General features: G+C 42.0%; 5 protein-coding genes across 5 annotated transcripts; 3 read left to right on the plus strand and 2 right to left on the minus strand.

The window, feature by feature from the left end:
- Window positions 1–67: 67 nt before the first annotated feature.
- On the minus strand, window positions 68–4,608 carry SAMD00019534_094030 (hypothetical protein; the record flags this gene model as incomplete). Its single annotated transcript, XM_012895329.1, has 4 exons — window positions 68–2,968; window positions 3,096–3,649; window positions 3,721–4,183; window positions 4,246–4,608. Coding segments are annotated over 4 exons (4,281 nt in total), but the record flags the coding sequence as incomplete, so codon positions are not given.
- A 1,449-nt stretch (window positions 4,609–6,057) lies between these two features.
- On the plus strand, window positions 6,058–8,909 carry SAMD00019534_094050 (hypothetical protein; the record flags this gene model as incomplete). The annotated part of the gene is made up of 5 exons (XM_012895330.1): window positions 6,058–6,082; window positions 6,149–6,667; window positions 6,739–6,984; window positions 7,045–8,570; window positions 8,634–8,909. 5 exons carry the CDS (start codon window positions 6,058–6,060, stop codon window positions 8,907–8,909), a joined length of 2,592 nt encoding a protein of 863 aa, XP_012750784.1.
- A 478-nt stretch (window positions 8,910–9,387) lies between these two features.
- SAMD00019534_094060 (hypothetical protein) lies at window positions 9,388–10,131 on the plus strand (the record flags this gene model as incomplete). The annotated part of the gene is made up of 3 exons (XM_012895331.1): window positions 9,388–9,496; window positions 9,573–9,691; window positions 9,766–10,131. Coding segments are annotated over 3 exons (594 nt in total), but the record flags the coding sequence as incomplete, so codon positions are not given.
- A 1,577-nt stretch (window positions 10,132–11,708) lies between these two features.
- On the minus strand, window positions 11,709–13,798 carry SAMD00019534_094070 (hypothetical protein; the record flags this gene model as incomplete). The annotated part of the gene is made up of 8 exons (XM_012895332.1): window positions 11,709–11,766; window positions 11,846–11,934; window positions 12,012–12,057; window positions 12,129–12,595; window positions 12,688–12,993; window positions 13,085–13,225; window positions 13,292–13,513; window positions 13,592–13,798. The coding sequence occupies 8 exons, from the start codon at window positions 13,796–13,798 to the stop codon at window positions 11,709–11,711; spliced, it is 1,536 nt and encodes a 511-aa protein (XP_012750786.1).
- A 2,073-nt stretch (window positions 13,799–15,871) lies between these two features.
- On the plus strand, window positions 15,872–16,036 carry SAMD00019534_094080 (hypothetical protein; the record flags this gene model as incomplete). Its single annotated transcript, XM_012895333.1, has 1 exon — window positions 15,872–16,036. A coding segment is annotated over one exon (165 nt), but the record flags the coding sequence as incomplete, so codon positions are not given.
- Between the last annotated feature and the right edge of the window lie 290 nt (window positions 16,037–16,326).

Consider the following 16,326-nt stretch of genomic DNA (forward strand, 5'->3'; position numbering starts at 1 on the left):
CTCCATTGAGTATGATGATCGTCCTGCTCAATCGCTTCATGTAGTCTTGGACAATGTTGGGACTGACCAGGATGTACCACAATCCAAGAATGAATGAGAAGCAAGTGAAGTAGATGAATGTTGGCAGAATCACCAACACATAGTCTGATACAGTCGATGAGTACAACGTGCCAGTTGGAAGAATGAAGAAGTATATCGCTCGGATGAATGTATAACATGTGATTGATGTGATTAGTGCATGTGCCAACTTAGGTCCCTCAATCCTTCTGATCAATCTCATCACAATCACACTGATCTGGAACAATCCCCAGAGTGCGCAGAGTGCATAGATCACTGCCAAGATGTACATCAACACTGTCTGCGACTTGGTGAAGAACTCCTTGGAGTCCTTCCAGTCGGCAATTCTGATGATCGGGAACAATATGATGCTAGTGTTGGCGGCGCCAGACTGTGACTGCCTTGTGAATTCGGCACAGAGGTAAGGCTGGCCACGGCTGAGCTTGACCTCCATGGGTCTGAGAGGGGCATTTGTACTGTTGTCCAAAACCAGCGCAAAGTCATCGATGTTGAAATCGCCCTGAGCCGCGATTGAGATTGATTGACAGATTGTAAAGTGATCGACCGGACCCTGGACATTGATGCCATTGTTTGTGATTACACCGATGAACACTCCATTGTCATTTGTTATTCCATACTTGACTGATGGCTTGTAACTGAAGAACTCGGCACTGAGTGGCACGCGAGTTGGTGGCGAAGCATAAGTCTCACGCGTGAGCTCCGACACTGTGACCTGAACGCACGACTCTGGAACTGATGTCTCGTCAAACTGTATGTATCCATTGTTGATAGGGTACTGCTTGGGCACAGTGGCGCACGCTTGAAGTGATTGAGTTGGTACGGATGTTGATTGGAAGCATTGACTGACACCCGATCCAGAGCAACTGCATGACACAGCATCAACACTGTCCTGTACTCCTTGGAATTGACATGTCGAGCGAATGAGATCATACTTCATCATGTTGGACATGGCTGTGGCGAATCCATCAAGATTGAATGAGTCACCGAACCTTGATGTGTTGACAAAGTTGAGCTCGTTGCCAGAGTACCACTTTGGTTTGGCCATCAGACCAGGCAACCATCGGCCAGGTGTCCACTTGAACTTTTGTGACCACTTGTACATGTCGGCACTGGACTGACATTGAGTGCATTGATCTTGAGTCATGTCATTGTATCGCGATTGGCCTGTGGTTGTGTTGGAGAAGTCTGTCATCAGGCAACCCATGTGTGACTCACACGATGATTGATTGAACGATGCCTCCCACCAAGTGAACCCAACGCCCTTGGCTTGACACTCCTCTCTCGTTGATATCGAGAACTGATCAGAGCATCCCATTGGGCTGTCATCTTCGTTAATTGGACATGCTGGTTGGTTGAGTGGCTGAACGATGGACGTGTGCCCGTGTACGCACAGACCAACTGCTCGAGTTTGATGATAGGTATCCTGGAAGTAGGACGTATCCGAGCATGTGCCACCCGACGACTCACACTCCTCTCTAGTATAGCATGGTTTGGGTGCCACTCTACAGATCATCTTGTTCCTCGTACGGGCACACTCGCCGGGTGTCAGTGTGACGCAGTCCACCCAAGAATAGCCCATCTGTTGGCATGTGGCCTTGTCGGTGTTGGTGATCATGCATGTATTGGTCTCTACCCTGTACGCGAACGTGAGGCTTGCGTTGTTGCTACCACATAGGATCTGTGTTAGATTGGTGATGCACGTTGTCGGGCCCAAACACTGCACTCCACAATCACCGGTACATTGTCCGAGGTCGGCACACTGTGATGTGGTGTTAACAACCTGCACGGCTCCATTGGGTTGTACACACACCGATGTGAGGTTATTACAAGTTGCCTGAGGGTAACTGAGCACTCGACATGGCGTCTGCTCGGCGCACACGCCACAAAAGTCATGTTTGTTGGTACAGTCTGCACAGCCTTGGTAGGCCGACGTGCACGGGTATGGGTTGTGAGGGCAGTATCCATTGTAGATGCATATTTCAGGTGGCATGAGGTAGCGTTGGGATCCCACTTGGTTGCCATAGTCCATGAATGTCCTATGTTGCATTGGACAGTATCGGTCCAAACACACTCCACTCTGGCCGGGTATCATGTAGACGTAATATGAGCGAAAGGTGTTGGTAACAGGGGATGTACAGTCGTTCACCCTGTACGTCTTGAAGACCATGTCGGTTATATGCTGGATGCTCGAGTCTGAACTTGAACTTGTGTTCAAGCTAGAGATGAGTTGTCTTTGGAGATTGAACAATGTCGAGATGGATGAGCCATTGAGCACACATGTGATGTATGTTCGGTCTTGAACGACCAACGGGATCATACATTTGCGTGTGAGAATGTTGCATGTGCTACCAGCCTGCTCGCATTGAGTGTCGTTGTCACACCATGACATTGTATACGCGAGGTCCTTGCATCGCTGCAGAAGCTGGACCAGCTCATATTGTCCACGATTGTATTGAAGAAGTGAGAGTGAGCATTCACCTTTGGCAATACGAGACGATGATGTGTGGAAGTCTTGCAGAACTGATTGAGTGCATGTTGGACTGGTGCATTGCTGGTTGAGCTGGTCGGTGTGGAAGCCAACCAGACTGTCCACAGAGATGGTCACTTGTCTCGGTTGACAACACTGTGCAAACTTGGCGTACTTATTACAACATGGATCAGAGTTGTACTCTCCAGATCTGATGTAGATGTCTGGACACGAGTTGGTCGTCACCGTGATGTTCTCCGACTTCACCATCATGTAGTTTTGCGACTGATTCACACAGGATTGCCAAGCGTCCATGAATGACAAGACGTCCATGTTGTATCTTAGACTGACCATCTGATAATCATTACTTGTCGCTGACATGTTGGCTTGATAAACCTTGATAAGCGTCATAATATCCTCATACTTTATGTAATTACATTGATCAGATGATTGTTGAAAAAAGTCCAAAACATTATCCAGAGACTATTGTTGAGTGATTGAATTAGTGATTGACTGAATGATTGGAATAGTTCCAGTGAATATGACTTACATTTCCATCAATGTCAAAAAGTAATCCTGTGAACTTGAGTTTGGCTTTGGAAATGGAGTCATAGTTGTTGAACAGTATACGATAGTCATCAACTTGTTTGGAGAGTTGGTAGTTAGCCTGGAATGACTTGGGCTTGAATGGACTCGAGGGCACACTGATCTTGTCAACATACTCGGATAGGTAGAGTTGACTAAGGTATTGATCACTCTTGATTGACACTGGCACTGGTGCAAATGGGTTGGCCGTCTCAACTGGGTACGAGTTGATGAAAGGAGTGGACCATGGGAATCCAAAGTAGAGGTATGGTAGATTTGTTGCAGGTGCTCTCTGATTGAACATCAATGAGCCATCGGGATTGATGAGCTGTGCTCCATTATATACTCTGGTGATCGAATCGACACGATCGCGTGTGTGCACTGGAATCAACCAAGGCTTCACATGTGATGTGAAAGTGCATGGCTTAGGCCTAATAGTGTTGATGCTCACATACAGCACCTTTGCAGTTCCATTGGGCCAAGGTGTCAATGGCATCACTCCAAAAACTCCAGCCAACTCTGTTTGATTGAATGATTGATTAGTATGTTTGATGGCACTTGAATGGTCAGCCTCCTTTGAACTAACTTACTATGTCCATTAGCAAACATCCATTTGTGATTGGTCATATCTGGATTGGGTACTAGATCAGACACATACACATCCATCTCCACAAGATCCAATACTACCGGTGCACACATAAATGATAGGTTCATGGGTCGATCAACTAGGAATGTATATAGTGTTGGTGTGCCCACATTGAATGTCTGTCCATCAGTAATGCATGTATGTGTGTTGGTAATATTGTTGCATTGTGATGGCGAAGGTGCCACATTGGGCACTGAAGATGCATCCAACCTAATCCTAATCTTTCCAACGTATTCAATTGATATCAAAGAGAATATCAATGTAACACTTGTCATGTTACCCTGCCTTACAGAGTCTGGACAATGTACAACTCTATTTGGTAAATTCTTCATTGTCTGTGATAGTATTCCAGTTTGAAACGCTATTCCTGATGTTGCATTGGTCCTATCAATCATCTCTGCTGTCAACTTTGATTTAGTTAAGTTAGTATGCATGTAAGTATGTGTTTCCATGTATATATAGTACATACCATCAGAGACTCTGCTGGGATCGATGAATTAAACACATATTGATATCTTATCTCCAATGATCGGTAGGCTATTGTGGTAGTTACGCCCATATCGTCGGTTGATACCTCCACTGTATTGTTAACCAGAGGATCCAATGTGTACCACTTGCGGTTCGAATTACACATTGCGACTGCGCTGGTGCATTGCGGACAGGACGGGTCGCCCGACACTGTACTGCCACACTTGGTCTGACTTGCATAGTCACATGAACAGTCTTTTGGCTGATTGAGTACCTCAAAGGTAAAGTTTGCGCATGGTATCGATGTATAGGTGTATAGATCACGATCCAGTGACAGGTCTATCAGAGCATAGTCAAAGTTCATTCCAAGTACACTGGCCTTCTTATTTAATAACTTGGCTGATTGATCGATGTTCCATCTTGCCTCCACGACAACATGTTGTAATCCATCATAGTATAGTATACTTGATAACAATGTCAATAATAATATTAATATTGTTGACTTTGTCATTCTCTATCTCTACCTCTTTATATTATCTATCTCTTGTATTATGTGAAAAGTAAGTGAATGATATGGTCTAGAGGTATCTATTCCTTGTCGGAACGTTCGACATTATCTTATCAACATGTTGTTAATGGGCTGGTTGCATTCTCCTAACAAATATCAGTGATCAAAAGATCTTAATTTGCGACGTGCCACCTTGAGCGAAACGATCACTTTCGCCCCAAGACTAGGGGTCTTTTGTATATTTATGGACCTGTTTGGCAGGACATGCGGCAACCTCCTAGGTTAAGGATATAAGTCAAGRKGTCGAAAGATGGGCTTTGTACTAGTCAACCATCAGATTCAGGACTGGTCATCTTCGCCTCCTCCTAGGGCAAAGACAAAGATGTAATGGGTCGTCGTGGTTTGGTACCCCAAACCTTGACACTTCAAGTGACAGGCAGGTCCATCATTAGTCCTTCATTCCCAGAGCATTCCTAAGATTTTGAAAAGTTGATCAAGTTTCATCTTGTCGACCTTGCCTTCTCTCTCTTCCTTCTCTCACTCTTCTATTACAACTTCAAGTTGTATTTGTTTGTAAAGATACATTAATTATACTTATAAAATAATATAAATATAATATGTATTATCATTCAAATAACAACAACATATATCATTGATGTAAAGGGCCGATCGATCATCGATACAATAGCATGATGTCACATCACACTCACACTCACCCAAGTTTATTGATTGATTGATCAATCATTGAAGTGATGTGTGATGTGTGAAGTGTGATGAGTGAAGTGCGAAGTGTCATTAGTGATGTGTGAGTGTGTGATTGATTGATTGATGTGTCTTGGCACCTATATCTCCACTCATCCACTACCTCTTTCTAATCAATCAATCAATCAATCAATTAAGAGTGTTACCCGCAGCAGGAGATTGTATTGTCCTATTCGTCAGAGAGTGAGATGGAGGTGAAAGAGAAGAGAGAGACCCTTTCACTCATACATCATGGATATAAGTATGTAACATTAATTAACAGCTGCAGATAATTGAACGGGTGTTAATTAATGTGTCATTATATGTCACACATCATCTAATACTATTACACATATTTAATACCCATCTGTACCATTATCTTATCTCTTTCCCCGCCCCAACCTTTATCTGTATAATAATAATCAATCATAATAATAGATTACTTACTTATTCATTTGAATTCTTATTCTTTGGTATTCCATTTAATGAAGGATCAACTTTAAAATGACCAATTTATCCATAAGCCTCCATTGGACCATGTTGTTTATGTTCATAATCTTGTCCATGACTCTGGATCAAATCCATGGCCGTATGATCATTCATCCAATCATTCATCCAATGCATCAAACTAACATACCACCTAATCACAATGTAGAGGAAGTATTGACATTGGATTATCAGAGCCATGGAAAGGTGGTGTTGAGTGGAACAGAACTCACATTGTTGACCCAGGTATATGTCAAGCAATACTTGGATGATGGAACAGAGTTACAGAATGATTTGGAAATATTGAAACAAACCGATGAGGAGATGACACTTGGATTCAATCAGACATCAGTGTTCAAGGGTGAGATTGATCTATGCGACTCATCCTCCAATTGTATAACATATGAATGGAATCCAAGCCTTGTGGTATCAGTCAGCAATGTTCCAACTGAAGGTGGCGTGATCACTGTCAATGGAGAGTACCTTCAACAAAGCAATGAGCCAACAGCCAACACCATGGAGTTGAGTGATATCCCATTGACATTGGAGGAGAGTGGATCCAAACCTGATGGCACCATGAGCATGTTCAAACTATCCACATTGGATGCTGAGAAGATCACCGCAAGATCGACCAATATCCTACTTACCATCAGAGGTTCACAATATGATCAAATTCTACAATTTAAAAGTAAGTACATACTTTGTTTGATCGAATGATCCAAGAAAGAGATAACCTAATTCCATCAAATAATCAATTAGGTCCAAACATTACATCTGTCCAGATGAAAACACCAACTTCACTTGTGATCAATGGAAGTAGTTTTGGCGCAGTCCAGAAGTCTGTCTATGTAGTTATCAATGGTGTCAAAGGTGCCATCATAAGCTCATTCATCAAACACAAACAAGTAGTAGTCGCCATCCCCCAACTCTTTACTCGGCCAGGTCCTCAAAGTATTAGTCTACAAATCCAAAACAGTACTTCCAATCAATATACATACACTATAAGTAAGTTGCATTACCCTGGGTACGACGACCATCATTTACTAATGATTGATTCAATTCCAGAACCCATCGTGGACTCTGTCACACCTTGCTCGTCTAATGGTGGATGGATAACAATCAGTGGAAGGTACCTGGACATTGGAAATACAAGTAGCGCGGCCACCGATATTACCATTGCCAACTTCTATCATTGTAGTCGATCATTCAATCTTGGAAACAATGGTACAATGATTGTTTGCATGATGCCTAGTGCCAAGCCACAGGTTAGTGATCCTTCAATGCCGGTACAAGTGACAATCAATGGCTATGCATCAGACGCACTCTCCTCCTCGGCCAAGTTCTACTACATACATGATAGTGACGCTGGCAATACCAAACACATTCCAATCTGGTGGATCATTGTACCTGTTGTTGGAGGAGTCCTTCTTATTGCAGTGGCCGTACTGTTGTTTGTCCTGTGCCGAAGAAGAAGGAGAAGAATGAATAACAAGGACCATCCATACCATCGCAAGGACAACGAGTTGGTGACCTTCTCGGCAAACAATGCCATTGTCCACATGAAGAGCCAACCAAACAATGCCAACGGTCTGATCATTGTGGAGGAGGATGGATGCACACCTAGGGTCAAAGGTGGCAAGTTCGAGTCGCTCGTTCAGTACCTCTGCTTCTCCAAGGAGACCGACGAGACCTTCATCAAGGTGTTCCTGCTGTCCTTCAGAGCATTCGCAACGAGGATGCAACTCATGGATCAACTAATCCTGTGCTACGAGATGATCGAGGCCAAGTTGAAGTATTATCCCGAAGCACTGGACACTACAAAGGAGGTACAACATCGCATAGCCTCTATTGTTGCTCGCTGGCTTGGAGAGCATCGCTATGACTTTATCGACAACACCGAGTTGTCCGAGAAGATGACCAGATTCATTCAGCGCAAGATCAAGAGGGAGTGCCCACAAGTGTTTGACAAGATACTCACCTACATCTCTCCCGAGGTGAGCTCGGTGTTCATGTCCAATGGGAATGCTTCGTCACAAACCAAGACAGTGCCAGTCCATGATCCAACGGAGAGTCCACCCATCCCAGTCCTACCCAAGAAGCGTGGCTCAGAGATGACACTGCTGGACCTCAGCTCGATTGAAGTGGCACGACAAATCACACTTTGGGAGTCTGGAAATCATCGTGCCGTCGAGGAGAAGGAGTTCTTCCATCTATCCACATCGATAGAGAAGATATTGTACGACATACCCAACTTGCTCAAACTGACTGGGCACTTTATCAATATATCCAGTTGGGTCACTGGAGAGATCATGACCAAGAAGGATATGGACACTCGTATCAATGTAATCGAGAAGTTCATTGATATTGCCACCGAGCTGAAACACATTGCCAACTACAATGGATGTTTCGAGATACTTGATGGACTCAAACATCCAATGGTTCAGTACCTTGCCAAGACATGGACCATGATTGATCCCATCTCACTGGCCACCTACAAAGAACTGAATAGCATCTTCAGTGAGGACCACAACTATGCAGCCTATCGATCACTCCTAAGGAGTAACTCAAGTCCATCAACTTTACCATTTGGTGTAAGTGCTACTGTACAATCCATTGATTGATTGAAATGATACTAACTGTTTACCAATGAGTAGAAGTTGTTCAAGTTGGATGTTGGCAGGATGTTCACTATTGAGAATAAGCAATGGATACAGAATGGTAATGGACAATCAATGTTGGATGTATTCTCAAAGGTACCAAAGTTGATAAACTTTGATTTCTTTATGGATATATGGAGAGTAGTTGAAGACTTTAAGAGATACCAAAGTACCGCGCCAAACTATTTAATAGAGGAGAACACCATCAATTATATCAAGAACTACAAATGTCCAGACAATCCACCAAGTACAACATTATCCGTGGATAGTTGAGAAATGAATTAAAATATATTAATTATTTGTATATATATTATCTGTTTGGGTGACTTGGAAGTAAAAGGACTATGAATGAAGTATCGTTGGAATATTCTTGTTCACAACAAGTCAATGATGATGATGAACTGAGTGTAAATGACCTTTCACACACTAACACACACACACTTCCAATCTAGGCCACCTTGGTACCCAATTGAATTACAACTTCACTAACACACACTATCTGTATTATTATTATTATTGTTGGATACCAACCAACACACAATCTCACTCATTCACCCATCACAGTTCACTCAAGCTCACTCAACACCCTTCACTCACTCCTTTCCATTCATCCATCATACATCATTCATACATACACACACACATATACATATAAATAATAATATTCAAACATCAAATCAATCAATCAATCAATCAATTGTTGAACATACATTGTTATAAAGTTCCAAATAATTAATTATCTCTATTAATAATGAAATACATTCTTTTGGCATCAGCATTATTGCTGGTGTTGTGTACAGTTCAACTCAGCTCTGCTGTAGTTGTCAACAAGCAAGCTCCAACAGCTCAAAATTGTGTTGGTATGTCTTTAAATATGATGGTGAACTTCAACATCCCTACATATTACTAACAATCAAAACCTTACTCAATCTATAGTTTGCGAGATGTTGGTAGGAATTGTTGAGAGATACCTCGAGAACAATGCAACAGTCCAATTCATTGAAGCTGAACTTGACAAAGTCTGCAACTACATTCCAGGCATCTATGGTCAAGATGTAAGTATCCAATTAATCAAACAAGAATTCATAAGTTTATTCTCCCTTACTAATAAATAGAAATGATAACTTAGTGCCACGTATTAGTTGATGATTATCTCACAGAGATAATTGAGTCTATCTTGAACAAGGAGACTCCTCAGGAGATATGTGCAAAGTTTGGAATGTGCGGTTCCTCCAAGGTAGATCCACATCCACTTGACCAGTCCATTGAGTGTCCAGTCTGTGTATCTTTGGTCTCACATGCTGAATACTATCTCCAGAAGAATGCTACTCAACAAGAGATTGAGGGATACCTCAGTGATATGTGCACAATGTTTGTGCAGACCGACTGGGAGTCCACTTGCAATGCTTTCATCAACAACTACACTCCAATCATCATCCAATTGTTGGTTGCCGAGCTCTCTCCATCCAAGGKTTTGCCAAGAGATGCACCTGTGTAAGGCCCAAACTGGAAAGCAAGTGATGGTTGTACCCTCAGAGAAGAAGAGCCAGGTGATGGTCGTCCCACACAAGGAGCCAATTGAGTACAAGCCAAACATCAAACAAACTGACTACTGTGGAATTTGTGAGTCGATTGCTGCCTACCTGATTAGCATTACTCCAAATGCTACCAGCATCGAGCAAGCAATTCAACAAGCCGAGACCTACTGCAAGCTCCTTCAAGATCCATCAATCATCTCTGCTTGCCAACAGACGATTCAAGACTATGGTGAGATCATTGTTAAGTTTATCCAAAACGAGCCTAACGCAGACCAGGTTTGTTCATACATTGGAGTATGTCAATCAGTCTCTGTTCGTTTCAGAAAGACTTGGTAAACATGATGCCCCTCCTACTTCCATCTTCACTTCACTCATTCTATCAATTTCAACAATATTCCTCATTGCGATCATTTGGATAAAATCGTAATTATAATAACAATAAATTTAATCCATCATCACATATAGATATTCAATTGATTGTTTGATAGATGATCGCCACTTTGTATCCTCAGGTTTGATCGTATTTGCCAACTCTTCCACCCAACACATCAACGAGCATCACCCCCTCATTGATCACTAATTAATCAATTTCATATGATCTCTCATTGGTTCATACTAATCCAGGGATTAATAATTCATTCTACAATGACCCTTGGATCAATTAATTAATCTATAATAATAATAACTATTCATAATAATATATATTGAAAATGTTTAAATATATATTGCTTCAACTAATATTATTGGTCTGTTTGGCAAATTGTAGTTTAATTAAATGTACTGGTAAGTAAATATTAAATCCAATTTATTTATAATAATAATTAATTGTATTGTCCTTTTCCAGAATGTAAGGTTGTTGTTGATCAATTGTTAAAACAAACTTCCAAGATAACCAAACCTTTCAATATCACTGATATTAGTGATGGATGGGAGGAGAAATGTAAACATATCAGCTCTGAGCATGAAGACTTGGTAAGTACAATTGGACAATATTTGGAATGGAACATATTATTAATATATTATCAATGTCCATTAAAGTGTCATGCCTTGATCCAAGATCTAATTGGAGGTATATTGAATACAATTATAAAGGAGGAGGTGACCAAGGAAAAGATTTGTGGAGCTTTGGGTCGTTGCAGAGGTGGCTTTGACAATCTGAAAGACTTTGGCGATAATTGTCCATTGTGTATCGCTGCCGCGTACCATCTTAGGAACCATGTGGTGCAAGAGGTTACAATTCCAGATGCGCTGGAGTCATTCCAAGAGAAATGCAAATCATTGGATGGTAGAGCGGCTAAATTGTGTGAGGCCATCCTGCCCAAGTATTCCAAGGCGATCATCGAGGGCTTGAGAGAGAAGCTTCCACCATTCGATCTCTGTCAGAACATTAAATTGTGTCCCAAGTGAGAGACCTTCCACCTATTTACAAATGTAATGTTTATTATTACTCTTAAGTAATAATAATTTAACAGTCGTTAGCCGTTGTCGTTATCGTGTTGTCGTCGTCGTCATAGTCGTCGTCGTTGTTGATGTCTCATTCTTCATCCTTGAATTCATAATATAGTCTGGCTGCCCTAAGCCTAAATGTAAAACTAATTTGATTGATTGATTGATGATTGTTGGCTTGTTAGAGGCGGGACAATTGTTAATTGATTGGCTTCAACCACATACCCAATACAAACGAATAGGAATACGTCGATTGTCAGTCCAAGGAAGTCCCAGACCCAGATTATTGGATAGGCTGCTTTGAGGAAGTCGATCTACAATGTATGAGTGTTAGCTATGTACATCCGCCATTGCCATGTCAACCAGGACATGCTTGTCCATGACGACTTACAATAATAAACAATGATAAATATGTAAGCATAATCCATTTGAAAGCACTATTGAAATGATGAGTGAAGCTCCATGTTAGTCATCATTCTACATCCATCGCCTTTGTCACCAAACTTACAAGAACATCGCTATCTTTTGGTTGTATTGTGAGAGTCGCAAGGCCTTGTCTTCATCCCTCAGATTGGATATTCGTGATGATGAGTCGCTAGTATGCTGCTCCTGTGGTTGTTGTTGTTCTTGTTGCTTGGCCCTGTCCCTTTCTATTTGATTATCTTCATTATCTTTGTCATTATCATTATCATTATCATCACTATCTCCATTTACACTCAACCTCTCAAAGTTGTTTGTTTCATGTCCTGTCCTCTGTTGCTGTTGTTGCTGTTCAGGTTGTGATGGAGGGGACTGAGGTGATGCCGGTGATGATACCGGTGATGTACTTCCATCACCAGCGGCCATCACTAGTAAGCTTGACGAAGATGTTGATTGTTCCAGTTCCTGGATGCTGGTTTTGATCGAAAGTATATTGTTGTCGGTCTTTATAAATATAATGCCCAGGATTGGTATATATACGATGAATTGGAGATACTAAAGATGATTGATGTGAGTTAGTCCATGTCCTTGTCTATGCCCATGTCCATGCCCAAGTCCATGCCCATGTATCCAATCAATGAACATACGTTGAAAAATCCACCAAAGAGTGCGCCCAAACAGATCGTTACTGCCAGCAGTCCGACAACTATATACAATGATCGCTTGAGATGCTCAAACTTGCAGGCGCATATGCCCCAGCCAGTGGATATGACAAGTAGGAGCACACATGATATCGTCTTGTTCACAGCATAGAATATCCAGTAGAAGATGGTCGTTGCCAGTCCAACGGCACCGTGTGACCGCAGGTAATACCAATAGCCACAAAAGAATGAGACCACCGCCAACTTTGTTATCGGGTACGTAGTGATGACCCTATGTAACTTGATCCTTTGCTATATTGTGCCGGGATATTAGTTTATGTTGCCGCCAATGCTGTTTCCGTTGTTCGCGCCACTCCAACACTCACACATCCACACAACATACCTTTCTAAACAATATCCAGTTGATTCCCCAAGCCAGACATAGAACGACCCAGAAGCTGGTGAATACTACATAGGTCACTGGCAGAGGTATACTCTCGTAACTAAGCTGGTTGCCATCGGCTTGATAGAAGGCGTATGAGACCTAGTTGTTGAGTTAGAATAAAGACACACATGAAGGGAGTGGCGGTAGTAATAACAAACCACATACTCGATATGTCAACGCCTGTCCTGTGCACTGAGCAATGAGAAACGTATAGAATGATCGACGTGCGATCGTATTAGATATATAGCCACTGGAGCTCTCCAATGTATAATTGATGGCACACTTCATCGAGCGAGTCCATTCCTTGCAATAAGTATTCGATGCTATATTGTTGTACTCCTGATTCGTACATATCAGCAATTTAGATGTATTGGCTACATAGTTACCCTAAAGTATAGATTGATTGATTGATTGATGATTGATCGAGTGAGTATGAATGGATGTGGCCAAACTGTAGACTCTTACATCAATGATAGAGTAGCTGAGGTCAAAGTGACCGTTGGCGAGGAAGCCGAACTGACCGAGGGTCTCGACGCCCTCGGATAAAACAAACGAGTGCGGCGCTGTGTATGTGGCCAGTGTGGACTGTGGCGCAAGTGCAATTGTCATTGTCACAAACGCCACTGCCAAGCGTACTGCCGGCATGTCAATACACATCGCCGACCGTATCATCCTAGTAGCATTGACAACCTGTCTGTCTATCTCTTAGTTTAAGGTTAACTCTGCGATATTCGTCTATACTAGTGTGATCGCTTCTCTGGCTGGATCTGTGTCTGTTATTGAATGAACGTTGTTGAGGGAAGTTGTATGAATGAATGAATGAATGGATGTATAAATAATTGATTGTTTGATTGATTTAAGCGTTTGTTTGAGTGAGAGGTCATTCACTAGTGTGTGAGTGATTGATGAGACTCACCACGAGAGCAACAACAATGCTTCCATCTTTGACCAATACTTTGGTTTTTTTTTTTGTTCTGTTGATGACCAGCCTCCCTCACTCACACACTTGATGGGGCAGCCCTCCTCCAATCACTATTTACGAGCATGTCGTCAACCTACCCATATCAATTGCCTTTAATGATCATTATCAAGTAAATGATTGGTAAGTGATCATTTCATTATCTATTCCTAGATAATAACGTCATATAAGTTGACAATCAATCAAACAAGCAATGACAATCAATCAATCAATCAAGACCTGTGATGGACCCGCCAATGTAATGACCTAAAGTTCAATCCTGTCCTTGGAGAAGATGATGGATATCCTTTTATGTTTTCCAGAAGATAGAAATAGAATGATCTCATTAAAGAGAATGAACCAAGAGACAAAGAAGAAGAAGAACAAGAGCCAGATTGAGATTGGCTTACATATAGATCTGATAAGGATCGTGGATGATAGACATCTCCCAAGGTAAGACCATAGGAGACCATTGAATCGCACTGTTGCATCATCAATGGGTTTGAAAAGTGGACTACACCCATGGTACCGCCCAAGATCTTGATCAGTCCATCCATCAAACCTCTTGGAATCCTTATTGTTCCCCGATTCAAAGTATAAATTGTAAGTGAAGTCGTCATGTCTCGACACCTGTTTACTGGGGGGTGGCTCTACAACTACTTCTTCCTTAACTGCCATCACATCACATAGAGTTCTTTAATTACTTTACATAAAATAGACGCCACACTCTCACTCTACCAAAGTAAGTAGAAAGCGATAGAGAAGACCTCAGTCCATCGGTCAGAGTCTTGTGACAAACAAGGCTATGTATCTAATTTTAGTCGATAATGTGTCCAACCCCCATTTTTGATCAAAAACTTGTGGTCATATGAGCCAGAGGCTCCCCATCACCTTGGGTGGGCCTGTTTGGTCGAGTCCATGGAATACAACTTTTGGGTAAGTGGGGGTTGGTCCACCCATCTTGCCACAACAATCTATCCCATTACAATCATGACGGTACATACCTACCATTCCTACCATCCATCGTCTCAGTCCAAGTCTCTCTCTAACTCATATCAAACAGCAATTCCATTCGATTCAACAACCACGCCCCTGGGAGCTGAATGATGAATGCGGTTGTTTTTAGCCTCTTGGCTTCGGTTTAGATTAGGATAGGATGTGCATCCATCCGCCCTCAGGCATTCTCTCTTTATCACCTATTACAAGATTGAACGAGGTGTTAGTGTGAGAGTTAGAGTGTGAGTATTGGCTACATTGACGGGACTCGACTCGACTGTTCCTGTTCCCCAACATCAGACTCATCAGTACAATACCAATCCTATCCTTACTTACTTACTTTGACTAAACACACACATACACACACTGACACAGTTACACACACACACACTTGATCAGACAGTCAATCAACATCAATCAAACATAAACCTCCCATTATATATCATAGCAGTAGCATTGGCCACTTTGTAAACAAGTCAGTCAGTCAGTCAGATAGCTTTTGGACATTGTGTCGACCTTCAACCTTTGAGATTGTCCAATATTACACAGGACGTCACCTACATCATATTTCACCAACCGACCTTACACATCCAGCTTTGCTAAAGCCCATTGCCAGCCACTGATCATAGTTAATTGTGTCCCTTGGCATTGGTGCAGGTTTATACCATATTCATTAATAATTATTATTATCAATATTCAACAACAGTTATTATTCACAACAATAGAGTTCAGAATTCTAGACATAAAAGGATAGTGTACTTTGATTGATTTGATCAAAAGTATTCGTTGTCGTCATTGTAATTCCGTTCCACATAATTCCATTTCCACTCATACTACACGGACCAGTACGCCAATCAATCGACTTCACCAATAATAATAATATTCACAGGCTCTTCCAATCTCCATCAACACTCAATCAATCAATCAATCTGGTAAACCAGCAACAACAAGTCGTCAAAGAAGAAGAAAAAAAAAACAAAGTGTCGTTTGTTGTCCTCTGCCAAGTCAACAGTCCAACCAACGTTTGCGCGCAGAAGTAGTAGAAGGCCCAACCTATTCCATCAAAGGTAAGTGATAACATCACACAACACATCACACTACTTCCCTTCCCTCCACACACACACACACATAACCCGACCACATCAACCTTGTGGTGATTGATCACCCACATGCTTGAGATTGTGGTGGGGTGCGTCGGTTGCCTTCTGTTTTCATCACGTCCAATCACAACACGATCACACAATCA

Source organism: Acytostelium subglobosum (genome assembly GCF_000787575.1).
Source record: "Acytostelium subglobosum LB1 DNA, scaffold: scaffold22, whole genome shotgun sequence".
Taxonomy (NCBI): Eukaryota; Evosea; class Eumycetozoa; order Acytosteliales; family Acytosteliaceae; genus Acytostelium; species Acytostelium subglobosum.